General features: G+C 40.3%; 1 protein-coding gene across 2 annotated transcripts; it reads left to right on the top strand.

Annotated features, from left to right (window-relative positions):
* Positions 1–23: 23 nt before the first annotated feature.
* LOC134543102 (sphingomyelin phosphodiesterase-like) lies at positions 24–17,681 on the top strand. Of its 2 annotated transcripts, XM_063387902.1 has the most exons (10): positions 24–2,123; positions 3,856–4,082; positions 4,720–4,887; positions 6,622–6,837; positions 8,944–9,116; positions 10,812–11,006; positions 13,358–13,528; positions 14,754–14,934; positions 16,248–16,438; positions 17,406–17,681. In XM_063387902.1, the coding sequence occupies exons 1-10, from the start codon at positions 2,054–2,056 to the stop codon at positions 17,578–17,580; spliced, it is 1,767 nt and encodes a 588-aa protein (XP_063243972.1). In that variant the 5' UTR covers positions 24–2,053; the 3' UTR covers positions 17,581–17,681. The 2 variants fall into 2 exon arrangements, with proteins under 2 accessions (XP_063243972.1, XP_063243973.1); XM_063387903.1 differs by lacking the exons at positions 24–2,123; positions 3,856–4,082; positions 4,720–4,887 and adding an exon at positions 5,837–5,989.
* The last annotated feature ends 62 nt before the right edge of the window (positions 17,682–17,743 follow it).

Here is a 17,743-nt window from a genome sequence, read left to right as displayed (position 1 = left end):
CCCCCCCCCCCCCCCCCCCGGCTACGCCCCTGCCTTTTCATACAAACAATAAAGTCGTGATTTCAAAAATGACTGTGAAGTTAAAAAAAAAAATTATTCCCAGTTATTGTACTTTTCATTTAAACAGAAATTCAAGATTTCTTCATCTGATCTCTTTGTGCGGTGGTTAGAACTCGTAGCTAGTTTGGGTAAGGTCCCAGGTTCGATTCTTGGAACAGTTGAGATATTTTGCACAGAGATAATTTCCTTCGCGGGTCCAGAATGGGTGTTGTGTTGTCTCTTCACCTCCACTCTGCAGAAGGCAATGATGAGCCACCGTGCCATCAACCTGCCGTGAAAAACCCCCGAGGTACCTGCATCTACCACAGGTTATTCAGTAATACTAACCTGGAACTTATGATGCAGCATTGTGCAGGCCACATGCGTATACGTATTTAAATTCAACCAAATATTCTAAAGATAACATGATGCTGGTGATGATGATACTCATTTCAGAGCACGGTCTCCACTTGTTCAAATATTATTACATTGCATGTTAAATACTCCTCTTTGTTTTGTACTTGGTGTATATTTGTTTTCTTTATGCAATTGTCGATTCTGTGATTTTATGTCGTGCCCACCAAACAAGTTCTCTAGCTGTCAGTGGGCATGTTACAAAAGTAAATAAATAAAACAATGTTTAGCTGAAGGTAGCAATTCTGTACTCTTTATTACTGATACACAAATTTACGGCAACTTTCTTTACGATAATACCTTTGTTTCATAGTGACAGTCTTGTATGTATTTTCATATGTTTGTTGTAACTTCCTTATAAACATGTTAAATATTTAGTTGTTTTATTCAAATGGTTAATAGCTGGTAAAATATAAAGTGAAATTAATTTTGAAATTTTTTTTTATTCCTCAAAATACTATCAACATTTCATTACCTTTAAGTACGCGAGAAGTACACAGTTTTGTTTAGGCCTACTTGTGTACCTAAAAATGCACTTCACTTCCAATTGTGGACGACTTGTGACATCACTTTTGTGGAATCATATGCATCTAGGAAAGAGGACCTTTTGCTACATTGCACATGGAAACACTTGTGTATTTTGAAAATTGATGTTTTAGTTTTTGAATTGCCTATTAATATTGGGTTTCATAAAATAATATACCTAAATTACAAATTTTGATTAAAAAAAATTTCTTTACAGTCTTTTCAAGTTACCGTAGTATATATGCATGAACTAACAAGAGTGGCTCCAGGGCTGGCAAATTTTATTTTTATTTCCTCTGATTTATAGTGTTCTGTTAAATATCTGAACATTAAAGGGAACAGAAAGATTAAATTATTAGCTTGCATCATTTTAAAGTGCTGATCAATACCTATTTGAATTCTTAATATTGTATCAGGAAAAAACCTTATTGCCTCTTTTAGTGACGCCAGAATTTGATCATAAGAATTCGTAAAACTTACCGGAGGTTAATTTAAGGAATGAAATTTAAACTTTTTAAAGATAAATAAGCACAAAACATAGTTGAAATTGAAGTTTTAGATTTGCTTAAAAATGTTGTTTGAAAGGGTTTATTTTTCAAATTTATCCGGTCCAGAAACACCCAACCCTCGGTTAGTCCCCTTTTCAAAATATTATGTTCCCGTTAAAGTAAATGGCCTACGGCCTCGCAAAGTCTCGGGCTGACACTGTGAATGTATTGTATAGTTTCTTGACAGGTTCAAAATTGGCTGAATTGTTCCAAATTACAATTATAATCAAAAGTCTATGACATACAAACCAATTGCGAAATAAATATGTACAGTATGTACGCAGAATAAAATAACTGTGAAGTGGTGTGTGGAAACTTTCTTGCAGATCCGAATTTGCATGTTGGATACCAAAGTTCATTTGAAACGTGCTCAAGGCCATTGCAACTGGATGTTGGGCAACTGAGCGACGATATCACCTCGAACACAAGAGGTCCAAAACACTCAACAATTATCTGTTGGTTGAAAATAATCTCAGATTGAGACTCATATAAGAGCGTGTCATATCTGTGTCCGAGCAAGTGCCATCATGGTTCGCCTGACAAAAGTGTTGCTCGGTTTATCTTTGCTGTGCTGTGTTCTTGGTCAAACATTCAAAGGTGACTACATATGTATTTATTTATAAGTTTAATTTGATCAAATAATATTTTTGATTGTTTATCACCGTTAACAAAAAAATTAGACAAGTGCATGAATACCGGTAGAATCACTACCATCAAATTCATTTTTGTTGGAAATTTTGTCACATGACTATATTGTAGCTGCAGCACCCCAATGTAATAAAAATTTATAAATAAAGCTTACAATCGTTACCTACTTACATACCTTTGTATTTCATACACTTGTAAAATAAGTTATGGCTTTATTTGTTTTATAATGTTCAGCCTGTTCTTTTTTTTCTTTTCTTTTTTCCTGTGAGATTCATGGTGTTCATACTACCTCATATTTTTGTGTGGCATCACAAATATTTCATGGAAGATAATTATATTGACAATCAGTAATGTATCTTTTTCTTATTATTTTTTTCTTTTTTGATGCTTGCCACACAAATTTTTTTCCCACAGAAAACATCTTGCAATATTTTTCACAGCTGGGATAATTTTCTCTCAAAACCAAATATAAATGATTGAAAGCACAGAAAATTTCTCTTGCTATTCAATCCTGTTAAGAAGTTTCTCAAGGTACAAAGAAATTTATATTTAATAACAGGTAAAACATATTAAAAATGTATAACTGTATGTACTTATAAGTAAAGTGTAAAATTTTACAAACTTAATATGCAAGATATTTTTCTAAGTGGGATTTTTTTAAAGAGAGTTTTACTGTATCTAGTCTCTAGATTATAAAAAGAAATCATAAAGATTTGAAGCCAAATTTTTGGGGAAGCATACGAGTCCTGAAGTCATTCAATCTGAAATCATTCGTGGATTAAGCAGTCTTTCAGTCGATCCACAAAAAGCTTAACTTTTTTTTTTTTTTAAAAAAATTTATCCCTTCTCCCTTTAATGGTGTTCTGGTTATCATGTCCAGATGCTAAAATCCAATGGGAATACAATTTTAAGGATTTTCAACCTGGAAGTGGTAATCAAATATATTTATTTATTAAAAAAAAGAAATTACATCTTTGATTTTAACACTTCACTGTTTTGAAATAATTTTTTTTTCTCTCCTTAAAAAATGCCATTATTTCAAGGATACAGGTATTCTCTTTTGTACATTTTTCTTTTAATTCTGAAACACATTACATGGAACCTGCAATCTAAACACTCCTCGCTGAGTGCATTGAAGGCATTAAGGGGCCCGCCTCGTCAGGGGTGTACGTGTGTCGGTGAGGCGGGATGATAAGCGCGACGCTCGCTGGTGCTTCTAGCGCGGTGTCTCCTCTCTGAATTGGCGTGCAGTCTTCTCGTCGTCACAGGACAACTGTGAAACTTGAGCGGTGACCGTAACATTATATGGTGGAGAAATGAAGATAGAGGAGTAACGTAAGTCCCTTAAGTGCTTTCAAGAATCTATACCGGTTGTTCTACGCCTAAAAATTACTCTGAAAACATGCGTTCTAAAAATACATCTTAAAAACATAATCCAAAAAATCAAAAGTACTTTTCGGCCGTCAGCGAACTCTTGAATGCTTTTTGTAAGCAGACTCCACTAGGATTTTTCGTAAGCAGACTGCACTCGGATATCTCGAGTAGTTTTGAAATCGCGTTGGTTTTCCTGAAGCTCTGCGCACCGGGTGTGTGTGCCCGGCTAGGCGGGGGCCCGGCCCTTAAGCAGCGTGTGCTGTGTTAACAAACTCAAGTCGATGGAACGTGTGACGGTGGGGCCCAGGCCGGGACGATGCAGACGGACCACGCCAGTTCCTCGGGGGACGCGTGGGCGGAGAGGCACGCCTCCGGATCACCTGCGCTGGCTGCGAGACCGCGTTCCGCGCCATCCTCGACTCCTACCGCAGCGCCGGCGACATCTCCGCGGCTGCCGAGACGGCTGCCGGCCTGTGCAAGAAGCACCAGCTCTACGCGGACGCAGTGTGCGAGGGACTGGTCCGCGTTCGAGCGGTGAGTCTCCCGAGGCGTCGCTGTGCACGTTCGGGCCCCAGTTGCGTGTCAAAGGCAACCTTCATGGCTACTTCAATTACACTTACGTATACATTACTTTTTTTTTTTTTGGGCTGTGCATCAGAGTAACTTATTAAATTAATTTTTTTTATAAAAATTTAGCTACCCAAACAAATATTAAATGAGTCATTTGGCAGTTTTACTGGGAAAGTTGTTGGGGAGAATTTTTAAAGATTTAGACATGCTGTTTTCGAATTTTCACTTTGTGACCTCGTATTTTTGCGGTTAGTGCCGCCATATTGGAAAAATTGGGCCCAAAAACAGTTTTTGAGAACATTTTTCTGAGTAATTTTTAATGATGAAAATAGTTATGTACTAATTAAACTAGAGCAAATTTGCTATATATATATAGTTAAAGAGGTAATTTTTTTTTGTTTAATCAATAGCTTCAGCGTATGAGTACCGCAAAGTCTACTCCAATACGCGCACTAGCGAAAAAAATTCATTTCCGTACCACCGTGGATGAGTGTGGTAAACGGGAGTACCCGAGAAAAATTGGGTTTGACCTCGTCAGGAATAAAACCCGGATTGCCTAGGGAGGCGAGTGAACCGACCTTTATTCCTGTGGTGTTGGCAGGGCATGTTCAAGTACCTGGCAGACCACGAGCGGAACGGGACGCTGGTCCAGAGGCTGTGTGGCCTGCTGGTGAGCCAGGGAGACTGCGTGCTGCGAGACGAGTGGACGGTGGGCGTCGACCTGGGCCCCAAGCCGCCCCCCAGGACTCCCCGGGTGCAGGAGGCGGAGGTGAGTGGCGCACCACGAGTGGTACGGGACGATGGCCCAGAGGCTGTGTGGCCTGCTGGTGAGCCAGGGAGACTGCGTGCTGCGAGACGAGTGGACGGTGGGCGTCGACCTGGGCCCCAAGCCGCCCCCCGGGACTCCCCGGGTGCAGGAGGCGGAGGTGAGTGGCGCACCACGAGTGGTACGGGACGATGGCCCAGAGGCTGTGTGGCCTGCTGGTGAGCCAAGGAGACTGCGTGCTGCGAGACGAGTGGACGGTGGGCGTCGACCTGAGCCCCAAGCCGCCCCCCGGGACTCCCCGGGTGCAGGAGGCGGAGGTGAGTGGCGCACCACGAGTGGTACGGGACGATGGCCCAGAGGCTGTGTGGCCTGCTGGTGAGCCAGGGAGACTGCGTGCTGCGAGACGAGTGGACGGTAGGCGTCGACCTGAGCCCCAAGCCGCCCCCCCGGGACTCCCCGGGTGCAGGAGGCGGAGGTGAGTGGCGCACCACGAGTGGTACGGGACGATGGCCCAGAGGCTGTGTGGCCTGCTGGTGAGCCAGGGAGACTGCGTGCTGCGAGACGAGTGGACGGTGGGCGTCGAACTGGGCCCCAAGCCGCCCCCCGGGACTCCCCGGGTGCAGGAGGCGGAGGTGAGTGGCGCACCACGAGTGGTACGGGACGATGGCCCAGAGGCTGTGTGGCCTGCTGGTGAGCCAGGGAGACTGCGTGCTGCGAGACGAGTGGACGGTGGGCGTCGACCTGGGCCCCAAGCCGCCCCCCAGGACTCCCCGGGTGCAGGAGGCGGAGGTGAGTGGCGCACCACGAGTGGTACGGGACGATGGCCCAGAGGCTGTGTGGCCTGCTGGTGAGCCAGGGAGACTGCGTGCTGCGAGACGAGTGGACGGTGGGCGTCGACCTGAGCCCCAAGCCGCCCCCCCCGGGACTCCCCGGGTGCAGGAGGCGGAGGTGAGTGGCGCACCACGAGTGGTACGGGACGATGGCCCAGAGGCTGTGTGGCCTGCTGGTGAGCCAGGGAGACTGCGTGCTGCGAGACGAGTGGACGGTGGGCGTCGACCTGGGCCCCAAGCCGCCCCCCAGGACTCCCCGGGTGCAGGAGGCGGAGGTGAGTGGCGCACCACGAGTGGTACGGGACGATGGCCCAGAGGCTGTGTGGCCTGCTGGTGAGCCAGGGAGACTGCGTGCTGCGAGACGAGTGGACGGTGGGCGTCGACCTGGGCCCCAAGCCGCCCCCCGGGACTCCCCGGGTGCAGGAGACGGAGGTGAGTGGCGGACCACTGCAGCCAACCTCTCTCTCTGGCATCTTACTCCATCCGGACGATGTCACAGCAAACGAACTAAATTCTGTCTGACTACAATTCACTAACCAATTCCATCAGAAACCGTAAGCAGTTGAAATGCAGTGAAGTGCAGTTGGCACTATACCTGTTATGCGTGATTCACGGCAATAATTTTAACTATTTTGTACTGACAAAAGGTGAATTTCTGATATAATTTCTGTAGTGGTCTCACTGGATCAATATTCTAGAGAACCATGATTTCCAAAATCACTCCAGACAAAGACCTGAATGCTGCCTTACAAGAAGCCATGGCCGATTTCTTCCCCATTCCTTCATTCCTTGTTATTTTGTTGGAGCATTATGAGAAGAGCTTATACGTATTTGTCTTCAACAGTCCGTTGGGAGGGGATCGGGACTGTTCATCCCTCGCCCCTGACACTTCCCCCTGTGCTTCCAGACGCTGACCGTCGTGCAACTATCGGACGTCCACTACGAGCCGCAGTACCTGGAGGGCGGCAACGCGGTGTGCGGGGAGCCCGTGTGCTGCCTGGCGTCGCAGGGGCGAGGGGCGAACCAGTCGCTGAGCGCGGGGCGGTGGGGGGACTACCGTGGCTGCGACGTGCCCCTGGACACGCTGGAGGACGCCCTCCGGGCCGTCTCGCAGCGCCACCCGGTGGGTCGCTCAGCTGTTGCTCTTGCTTCAGGCTTTCCAGACTATCACCGACCATACTTAGGGATACCTGTATTTCGCGATTTCATTTCCCATTTCACCTCAAGGTATTTCACAAAACACTGTAGCTTTTTCTAAGAGTCATGGCGAATTGTGAGGGTGCAGCAGTACGGTGACCACATTCTCATTGGCCCCCGTCAAGAGCGGGACGACACCTCTCACCGACCTCAGCCAATAACCACAAGAGAAAAGCTATAGTATTTTGTGAAATAACTTGACACGAAATGTATTCGCTAAATACAGGTGTCCCTAACTATACTAAATAATAGCTACCATAATTTTACCAACAAGCTGAGGGCGTACCGGTGTTATGGTTTAAATACTGGTAGAAAACAATGGGCGCCACCACGTGAGTGGGCATGTGGACCCGACTTGAAACTCTATCTCAGGGCGTTACGTGGCCCGTGTGCTGCGAGATATTAGCCCTCCTGATACTCAACGTAACACCTGTCCCTAACTAAGCTCGCTCTCAGCGTCGGGCACGCTTCTAATTACCGCAGTGGGCTCTCAGGGCGTCCCACACGCCGCTGACCAGGTTAAGGACCCACGTGGCCCTCCCGAACATCAAGACACGTGACTCAATTAAGTTGGTTTTTATTTACTCACGTTACACGCCCTTACACAGTCCTTCCTTGATACGGTTATAAAACGCCCGAGGCACAAATCGAATTAGGTGAGGAGGCGAACCACGCACATGGTCGCCTCAAGCCGTTACTTAACACACAGGTTACTTAACACACAGATGACCGAAAACTCCGGAGAGTAAATAATTATTAATCAAGCAGTCTCTCCGACCGAGAGAGGCCCCGAGGATATGAAGAAAATGATTTGGATGAATTACTTAAAATAACTACTTCTCAGTGAAACAAAGGTGATGTCCCCGGGGTGTCTGCAGAGACGTCCGCTCTCGGCCGGCTGAAGAAGGAGACTGGGCTGAGACAAGGGCTTGCGGAAGGCAACATGGCGCCCTTCGCGCCGAACACAATTACCGTTAACAACTTAGCTATTGCGTGCCCCGGGTTATTATTGAAAATAACATAAACTCTTTACAAAAATTAGTACATCACATCCATGCCCAGACCGTCTGTAATAATTACTTATATGATAGAAAATGGTTTAAATCAAGTTGCATGCTAGTTCCTCCGTCGCCCGCTAGGGAGCGTCCTTGTCCGACTTGCACGTATTTTATTACAAAACATCATAATTAAATTAAACAAAAGACACTCACATACATAGCCGTCGTGACACTATTTTGGGGCGAAAAGAAAAGGATTACAATAATTATTACTACATATAGGGGTGCGGCGCACTGCAGCTAAGTGCCCTCTTGCCGGGCTACCAACACACGCACGCACAAGCGGGAGGTTTGAATAGAAATAAAGGTGGACGGTGGCATATCGGGCTCAAAAGGCCGCAGGCCCGGACGACGTCAAAGCAGTTACAAAAATTTAGTTTTCAGCCTGTTCCAGAATGTACAGTAAAATCTCACTTCAACATATCACAACTATAATGCTACGTAATGTTGAAAGTAATTTATATTGAATTATTATTATATGGAATAAAATATCATGTAGGTAATTTAAAATTTATTTTAAAAGTGAGAATTATTCTAAAATAAAATATGATAGTGATTCCACTGAAATTTGTTACTTAATGCTCTAACTTCCACAGTTTATACTTGAATATGCATTTATATACTTACATCAATAAGGTTTGTATTTTTTTTTTACTGTGTGTGTTACCAATGGTACTCTTAACATAATCAGTGCACACTACATTATTTTTTTGTCATTCAGTGATGCATAGGTTAAATATAGTATTCACATTAAATAAAAAAAACTTAAGGATAACTATAAATCAATTACTACAAGCATAAAAAAATAAAAGCTTACTGAAAATTCATTTTAAATTAATAAAATTATTAAAAATTAATAAATTATTTCCCTTAAGCTTTAGTATAGCAGAATAGCAGAAGGTGCCCTTTAAAATATTTGCAACAGATGCCTTTTTTATTTTTGGAAACTGACTCTGTATGTTTCTGGTTCGCAGAAAATAGACTACATTTACATGACTGGTGATTTGGTAGATCATAGCTCCTGGCTGGTCAGTCAAGAGTTCAACACGAAAGTCATCACCAAAGTGGTTGAATTACTGATGAAAACATTCGGGGCCACTCCAATAATTTTCACTCTCGGTAACCACGAGGCAGTGCCGGCAAACTGGTAAGTAACTACTGTCACTACTTTAGCCCAGCATCCTATGGTTCGCCATAGTCCGTAATCCGACACCAATCGAGCCAATCACTTTCAGATTTATTGAAGTGACGTCTAATAAATCGATGAACGCCGGGTGCACGCACGAAAAAGGATGACTCATTGTCCCGTTATTCTTTGTCCCGTTACACTCATTGTACGCTTGCGCCGCATCTATCTCTCTTCCACTCGATTGGAACAACCATCGATTTGACTTTTTCGAGGCACATTAAACTTGAAACACTCCTATTTGTTTCCTACTTTTCCTATCATCGTCCTATCCTTAACAGAATAACACAGATTGGAAGAAGTTAAATAGCAAACATGCATAAAAGTTATAGTTAAAATAATCTGTTCGTTAAAGTAATAAACATATTTGAATTAATGAGTGCAAATAAAAGTAAATTCGTCAATTAAATTGTAGATTTCATTTCACTCCTTTGTATCCATACAAAATAGTGGTAATTCAATAAAAATGATTCCATTTTATTCATAAAAGTATGCAATCATTACATCAATGTTTTGTTATGACGTCACGTTAAACTATCGTCCGTAAACCGACTTTAGAGACAACCAATTTTTTTGGGTGTATTCTGGCTGTTCACTTTGGTCTAGTTCGAATTACTGTGCTGCTGACATTTTTTTGTTCACTCCGAGTTTATCATGACTGTGCCGACCTCCGTAGCGTAGTCGGATGCACACCGGCTTACGGTGCGAGGGGTTCTGGATTCGAGTCCCGGGTAAGGCATGGGTGTCCCAATTTACATGTTGGTAATTGATTGCCGATGATGATTGCACTACGATACGTTTACCAATTTGCTTACTGAGGTTTGCTTGATTTGATATGATATGATTACGATTTGCATTACGACGCATTACCCTATGGCTACTGGTGTAACCGCTGAAGGCTAACCTAAAATTTTAAATTATAAAAAAAAAAAAATTATCATAATGACTGTTGGTTTTCATTTCACTACAGTGTTTCCTCTTTTTGTGCTGATCTCTATTTTTTCTTTCATTACAGAATCTCATTACAAATGTTTTGAATACCATTATACTACATAAATTTATTTTTCTGTGGTATTCCGGTTAAAAATACATACTATATTGATGTTCCATAACCTGGCAAAATCGCTAATACGGCACGGCTAAATATACATATTTTTTTATATTATTTAACATTTTGTATTAGATCATTACAGTTAACTTACAGTAATAGTTAATCTCCCATTACAACTGTTATTGTACTGAAAAGGTTAGTTTGAGGGGAGGTAATGGATATATATGTTCACCCCTCTACCCGCACTCTTAAGGATTTTCTAATGGAAATTGAAATTTTTTTTTTTGAAGATCACAATAAACTTGACCAGTAGGTTATCATTAAGCTGTGAGTTTCAGTGACCACATAATTTCTCCTTCCCTCACCTCCCCCCCCCCCCCCCCCCAGATTTATTGGCAAGTGCTTGAGTTTTGACATACATTGGCCAGGAAAAATCAGGTGTTGTCGGAGATTTGTTCGCAACACATTCCTTCGCGCATCGCCGTTTGAGTAAGGCACAGTATGAAGTTTCACCAGGGCTCCCGCAAACATTTACTACTTATTCCGTTCCCCCTTGCTCCAGCGTTGCCGATGGCAGCCGCACTGCAGTGACTGTGACATTGCAGCTACGCTCCCGTGGAAGTGACCGAGAAGGGCGCGTCCCTCCGGTGGCTGTTCGAGCTGGTGTCGGAGCTGTGGTCGCCCCACATCACATCCGCGGCCAAGCAGACGCTGCTCCAGGGAGGCTACTACACGCTGAAGCTGCGAGATGGCTTCAGAGTCATCGTCCTCAACAACAACGTGTGCTACACCAGCAATCTGTGAGTACCAAAATTATAGAAAGTCAAACTTAAACCACTACACAACCTTTCGACAGATCACTTTCAAAGCGAACGCAATGCTGTTACATGAAGTGTACCAAAACAACTCCTTACCCCATATTTGGGTGCATTTGCAAGAGGCAAATAACAATGAATGAATAATCTCAGTTCTTATTGGTTCAAAAACAACAAAAAAAATGTCTTGTAAAATAGTTTTATATAATTATTTGTTCAGAAGACATTTCAGATGATTTTTTTGGGGCACTGTTAAAGTGTGAAAGCACTCAAGTGAATAAAAAAAGAACTCTGAAAGATCACATTAAAATAAATTTCAGAACCTGTCCAAAATGAAAAAAAAAAAAAAAAACTTTGAAAGAATTGGAGTGTCCAAATCCCTTGCTAGCTGTGGTTATAACATTTTAGTGACATCAGGAGCCATTCAAGAGAGAAAATGAAATTTTAATTGAATGTGTTCTGAAGCAAATATTTCATTCTGTGAAATTTCCTTTACAAAGTTCTTTTTCACTGGAAAAAATTCACTGCATTCATAGCAGTGCTAAAAAGATAGTAAAAATACAATAATATTCTTTAAAATTTTTTAAAGTTATACTTCTTTAGGCGCATTATGAAAAAATGATGAGAGTGAAATTATAAGATGCGCGCGCATCACTGTAACACAAAATTAACAAGTTGAAGCTGCCCGCTAAACCGCTCATTAGGTCTCGAAAAAAAGCTACCAACAAAATAGAAATAGAAACTCTATTAGTCGCACATGTTGGCACGCTCGTCGCCTCTGATCACTGTTTTCATATTTATAATATTTATCCACATGTTTCTAGTTTCTACATTCACAACACGTGTTGAAGTTTCATACAAGTGCAAATTATATATGTATGTGCTAATAAATTATATTCAGTAGCGATTTAAATTGAATATTTTGATTAATATTATTTACTATTCGTAAATATTAGTGAAAAAAATTGCGCCTTTATACTTTTTCAGTACTCCAATATAATTGAGATTAACTATCCGTATGTATTATTTATTGATATAAATTATATTATTATTTAATATAATTAATACTAAATATTATTAAATTCTAATGTTAAATATTTATTTTTGGTTATTTAATATTTACAAAATAAAGAAATAAATTTAAAACATTTAATAAAAAATTTGTGATAAAAATTAAAATCGAACATCAAATTAAAATATTAATTATTAACATTTATTATTAAATTGAATAAATAATAAAATTTATAAAAATAAATGAACCAATTTAATGAATTTTTTTTGATAAAAATGAAAAGTGAATATTAAATTAAGAAAGAAATAAATATTTAAAAAATGAATAAAATTAAATTATAATTACTTATTTTCTTTTAAAATATTAAATAATCAATAATAAATATTTTAAATTAAGAATATTATAATATTAAGTACAAATTATGACATATATTTATTATTCTCTAAATTTTATTTATTTAATTTTTCAAATTTAAACTGAACTTTATTGACTATGTTGACTATCTATTTCCAGCCCTTTTATTTTATTGTAATTAATTATTTACATGCAAATAAAAAATATTTTTTGATGATGCCAAAGAAGTATAACTTCTCACGCGCGTACATATGTACACGCACCCATTTTTTTTCTTAGAAAAGTTGCTAGGCTAAGTCACTAAGTCACTTAGCATTGGTTACACAAAAATGCTTTGCTATTCATTGCTACAGATGTCTTCAGAGTTTATCAATGCTGAGTTTTAATCATCCATATAATTGCACGGCATGTAAGTCAATTTGGAAGTCTTTAACTGTACCAAAAATAATCGGCATCAGTGTACGTATTTGTTTAACATCTGTAATCTCAACACACACACTCTAACTTTCAAACAGAAACTACATTATTTTATTTATGATTTACCTCGCTAAGACTTACCAACAAGAAGAGACTTTTCGTGCGCAAAATACATCTATCTATAGAGATCCAAAAACTTTTTCACAGGATGACAGCTGCCTTGGCTTCTGTGAAGGTGCTGCTTATACTTGCTGAGGATGTTAGTGACCACACACAAGCACAGGTTCAGGACGATATGCATATACACCGCTGTTCAATTGTTTTACGTTACTCTGTAAAACAATATGGAAGCTGGGGTCTCTATATCTCAACCCCACTTCCCGGCTCTTTTATCAGCTTGAGTCCTGGCCGTCCATCTCAGCTCGTTACAACAATCACAGCACTGCGCAAACAGCCCCTAAATTTATTCCACCCAAAAGTCATAACTCCCACTACATGGATGACGCAGCACGATATAAGACTTTGTGATTCGCTGGGCCTGGTTTGTTTTCAGCTGGCTGGCGTACGAATCCGAAGACCCTTACAACCAGCTCGCGTGGTTGGCTGAAACACTGCTGCAGGCTGAGAAGAACAACGAGAAGGTGCATCTCTTGTACCACATCCCAAGTGGCTACTCGGAATGTTTCAGCACTTGGAGCAGAGAGTTCAACAAGATAGTGGACAGGTTAGTATGTAAGCTGAAGACGCCAATTGATACAAGTTTTTTTTTATCCCAATGCATTATTTGCAGAGAATCTTGAGAACTTAATACCAAAAATCCACTGCAGAAAATTAAATAGTTTGTTTCCTCTGGGGTACTAAAGATGAACACTGTTACTGGATCATGCCCTGTTCGTGTTGATGGCCTTGGGTTCAATTCCTACTTGAACATGTCGTGAATTTACGAATACCTTGGGGTAGTATTATTCTGGAGGTCCTATCCTCTTATGCCACTGTGCATAACTGTGTCACATAAAGCCAAACTTTATAAACCATATTTACCTGAATATAATCCAATGATTTTTACCAAAACTGTGGAAACTAAAAGTGGGGGTCGCGTTAAAATCGCAAACTTGTATACTTAGCTTAGTTGAAAAACTACCAGGCTCTGCCTCTTAAATTTGTCACTTATGCCACTCTAGACTTCTGTTGATTTCTGCCTTCTGAAAACTACCAGCTTTGCTTGTAATCTGCATCACTTATGCAACTATAGTCTGGGAATCCTGAACCTGCACTGACGTGACAGATGAGAGATGCAGAATGAAGAAGGTGCAAATTGAGTTTGTCAAAGGGTTCTTTCTCTACTTCTTTTCGCTGTGGCTTCTGAAGAAGGCATCCACTCCCCATCTTTTTTCACCCTCCCAGGGGACCTAATCACCGTATATCACCTCATTGTTTTCTGAAAGGCCTCCCCCCCTTCCCCAAGGTGAACTACAGTCATGAAACATAATTTGTTTTCGGGCTTTGGCTCGGTGTTTCAAAAGAGACCATGTAAATCACTCTACTGACGAAAGTAGCACCAAAAAGGGTTCTAGTAAATGTGGAGTAAATTTAATATTTTTAATAAATTTCAAGCGCTGTGTACTTCAATGGTGATTTCCAATAACTGATGTCTTTTTTCGTTAACTTAAAGGAAAGTAGCATTCAATACCCAGCCGTGGAAAACCAGAAAAATTAACTTTAAGGTTAAAGAACTGGTTTTTAATCACGGCCTCCTCGCCGGTCAAAGTTTTCCAGACAATTGCCCAAAAATATTGATTTTATGACCTTTTTTAAATAAGTGAATATAATATGTAAATAATTAGTTATCTGGTATTAAACTTAATAGCTAACACTAGTAAAGACCCATATTTAGATTTGTAGGTGTAGCAAATATTGAAACACGAATGTTGACGTGTTTCTACCCGCAGGTTCGAGAGCACCATCACCGCCCACTTCAACGGCCACACGCACAGCGATGAGTTCCACGTGTTCTACTCGGCCGAGAACGCGTCCAGAGTGAACGGCGTGGCCCTGAACGGAGGCTCCGTGACCACATACTCTGACGTCAACTCCAACTACAAGGTGTACACCGTGGACCCTAGATCCTGGGTGAGAGACCGCTTTGCACAACACCACTGACGTAATAATTATGCTTGTCCCTGACAGTCTGTGAAACTACGCATCCGGAAGTCGGTACAACCACCGAATCTCTCTGGCATTTCTCCCCTTTACAATACAGTTCCCGTCCACAAGTTTGGTTGAGTATACCGGCTCGCAAACACACGAGTGTTTTGAGTGTTTAGTTTTACAAGCCACATGTGCATGACACCCAATTTCTGGAAATGTAGAAAATAAGGGAAATGTACAGTAACTGCAACTGGTTCGAGACACTAATTTGTCAGCCTACACGGAACCTGTGTATGTAGTTTATAGTTGATTATAATCAGCGTAGTAAATTTTCATCAAGAACATAGAAGTAATAATTATCTACTGACAAATGTGAAGAAGAACCAGAAAGAGCAAAAAAGGACAGTGGCTATGTTCAATTAATAATAATAATAATAAAAAAAATTGCATGAATAAGTAAAGTGAAGAAGAAGACCACAGCATTTTTCTAGATAGTTTACATAACACCATTTATTCAAACACACACACTATTTTGAGCCTCCAAGTGCTACCCCGCTAAATTTAACTGAAAAATCTCAAATTCCTTGTATTTTTATTGCAATTATAACCTAAATGTTATGTATCATCAGTGGAGATAATATGCAGCAATTTGTTGCACGGGATCTTTGTGGACCCATGTTTTGATACCCAGACTTAGCAGATGTGATGACAGTGCAGTTTGTAGCGTACCTTGCTGTAATATTGTCTTGATTAGCAACTGTACTAGCAAACTTTGATATGACAAGACAACTGAAATGAGTAAAACTTTACTATCAAAGTTAGGAAGATAAGTATCAAAGTTAGGAAGATAAGCTGCCCTTGAATAGCAATTCATCATTTACACAAATGTTATAATTATCCTAGCATGTAGAAAATAATACCAATAAATAATACACTAATAAAGAAACTAGAATCTCCTTAATGTTGATGTCAAGACATATTTCAAATTTCCATTTTTTTTGCATGTGCTCAAAGCTGAGTGTATCCACACAAATGTCAAACATGGACAGTAACTACATTTACTAACTGGGTACATTTATAGTAACCAACTCATAATACTTTGCTTGAGAGCTGTTTATAAAAATTGTAATGATTCTGCATTCTTGAAATGACTGATATCATTTATACGGCAATTCTAAAATAGTGGGTGCCTAAGACAGCATTTTAAATATTAAATTAAAAGCCTATCTTCCTTACATACTCTACATTTTGTCATTTAAGTAAAAATATAAAGTCTTCAATTTTTTTTTTAACAGTACATCCTCGATGCTGAAAGTTGGGTGTTCAACCTCACAGATGCCAACCTGCATCGCAACAGCACTCCAGAATGGTATCGACAATACTCGTTCAGAGAAGCGTATGGAGTCAAGAGTCTAATTCCTTCAGAAGTGGAAACTGTGGTTAATCGCATGGCAAAGAATCACAGTTTACTGCAAAAGTACAACAGGTGTGTGAACTTAAATTTGAAATATGTATGTACTTTCTTACCTTGCTTAACTTTGCTTATTTTCCTTATCAACCAAAATTTGCTGCAATTAATAACTAATACATGGGTCAGTAAGCTTCCTACGAGTCATCTTTTCCCTCTAACACATGAAGGATTCTTCCAATCACAATTCATTGCCTGTTACCTAAATTGTGAAATTCTCTATTAGACCATGCTGCTGCAGAATGTGTTCTGTTTCATTAATTTTTTTTTTTTCAACTGAGGATTTGGTATTATTTGTTTCCATATAATAATGTGAATTTCAAACTTTATAGACTAAAAGAATGTATTTGAGGATAAATAGGAAATTTCATTCAAAGTGAATTTAAAAAAACACTCAATTGATATACTGCCAAACTATATGAAAAACTATGACAAATGTGATTGAAAGTTAGTGTTTTATTTTTTATTTTGTTATTTTGACTATTTTTTTTATGAACTGCCTTTTTTATTTTTTTCATCAGAAGTGAATCATACATATCTATACCTATCTCATTGGTATTTTATCTTCTTTTGAAACAAATTAACTAGGATAGTTTCTTTATACCAATTTTTATGAGTGTGCTCTAGTAAAATATTGTGTACTATTGCCAATATTGTAACATTACATTTGGTGAGTTTCAGGAATAAATATTACAAAAAGTATAATGAAATTTTTACCACTGGCTTTGTTACAGACTATATTTGGATATGTATTTTTAAAACAAGATGCACTGTCACATATTAATAAATGCAAAATAAATTCAGACTCTAACCAAATTATAACATACTATTCTGAAAAACTAACAATTTTGAACTTGGCCATAGTAGTTTTCAAAAATCCAGTATGAACTTTCACCGCCCAGTTTAGGGTCAGCCCATAGCTGGGTCGATGCAGCACGTTAAAACTCGTGGTCTGCAAATGTGTGCAACGCTCGTTTCCTTCCAGCTTCTACTACAAGGACGGGGATCCCTCGCTGGCCGCGGGCTGCGACGAAGCCTGCCTCAGGAAGAAGTTGTGCGACATTGCGACGACGGACAGCAGCAACTCGACTCACTGCCGATTGGTGGAGGCCGAGTTCGACAAGGCCTCGACCGCTCCCGTTTCGCAGACGCAAACATGACGCGGTCAACCGCACGGCTGAAAATGCTTTAGCCCTTTTCGTACAAACAATAAGATCATGTGTTCAAAGATGGTGTTGAAGTAAAAAAATTAATAATTGGTTCTGTTGCTTCTTACTGATACAAAAAATTTAAGGGTCTTTAGATATTCTGGTTGGATTAAAA

This window comes from Bacillus rossius, assembly GCF_032445375.1.
Source record: "Bacillus rossius redtenbacheri isolate Brsri chromosome 9 unlocalized genomic scaffold, Brsri_v3 Brsri_v3_scf9_2, whole genome shotgun sequence".
Lineage (NCBI taxonomy): Eukaryota > Metazoa > Arthropoda > Insecta > Phasmatodea > Bacillidae > Bacillus > Bacillus rossius.
The sequence above is the reverse complement of the archived record's forward strand: the minus strand, read 5'-3'. Positions and strand labels throughout refer to the sequence as shown.

Bases quoted from the DNA above. Each gene is read 5' to 3' on its own strand.
- LOC134543102 (XM_063387902.1), top strand. From the start codon at position 2,054: ATGGTTCGCCTGACAAAAGTGTTGCTCGGTTTATCTTTGCTGTGCTGT. The intron at 6,838-8,943 runs GTGGGTCGCTCA...TCTGGTTCGCAG, and splicing joins CCGTCTCGCAGCGCCACCCG to AAAATAGACTACATTTACAT. The intron at 16,439-17,405 runs GTGTGTGAACTT...GTTTCCTTCCAG, and splicing joins TTACTGCAAAAGTACAACAG to CTTCTACTACAAGGACGGGG.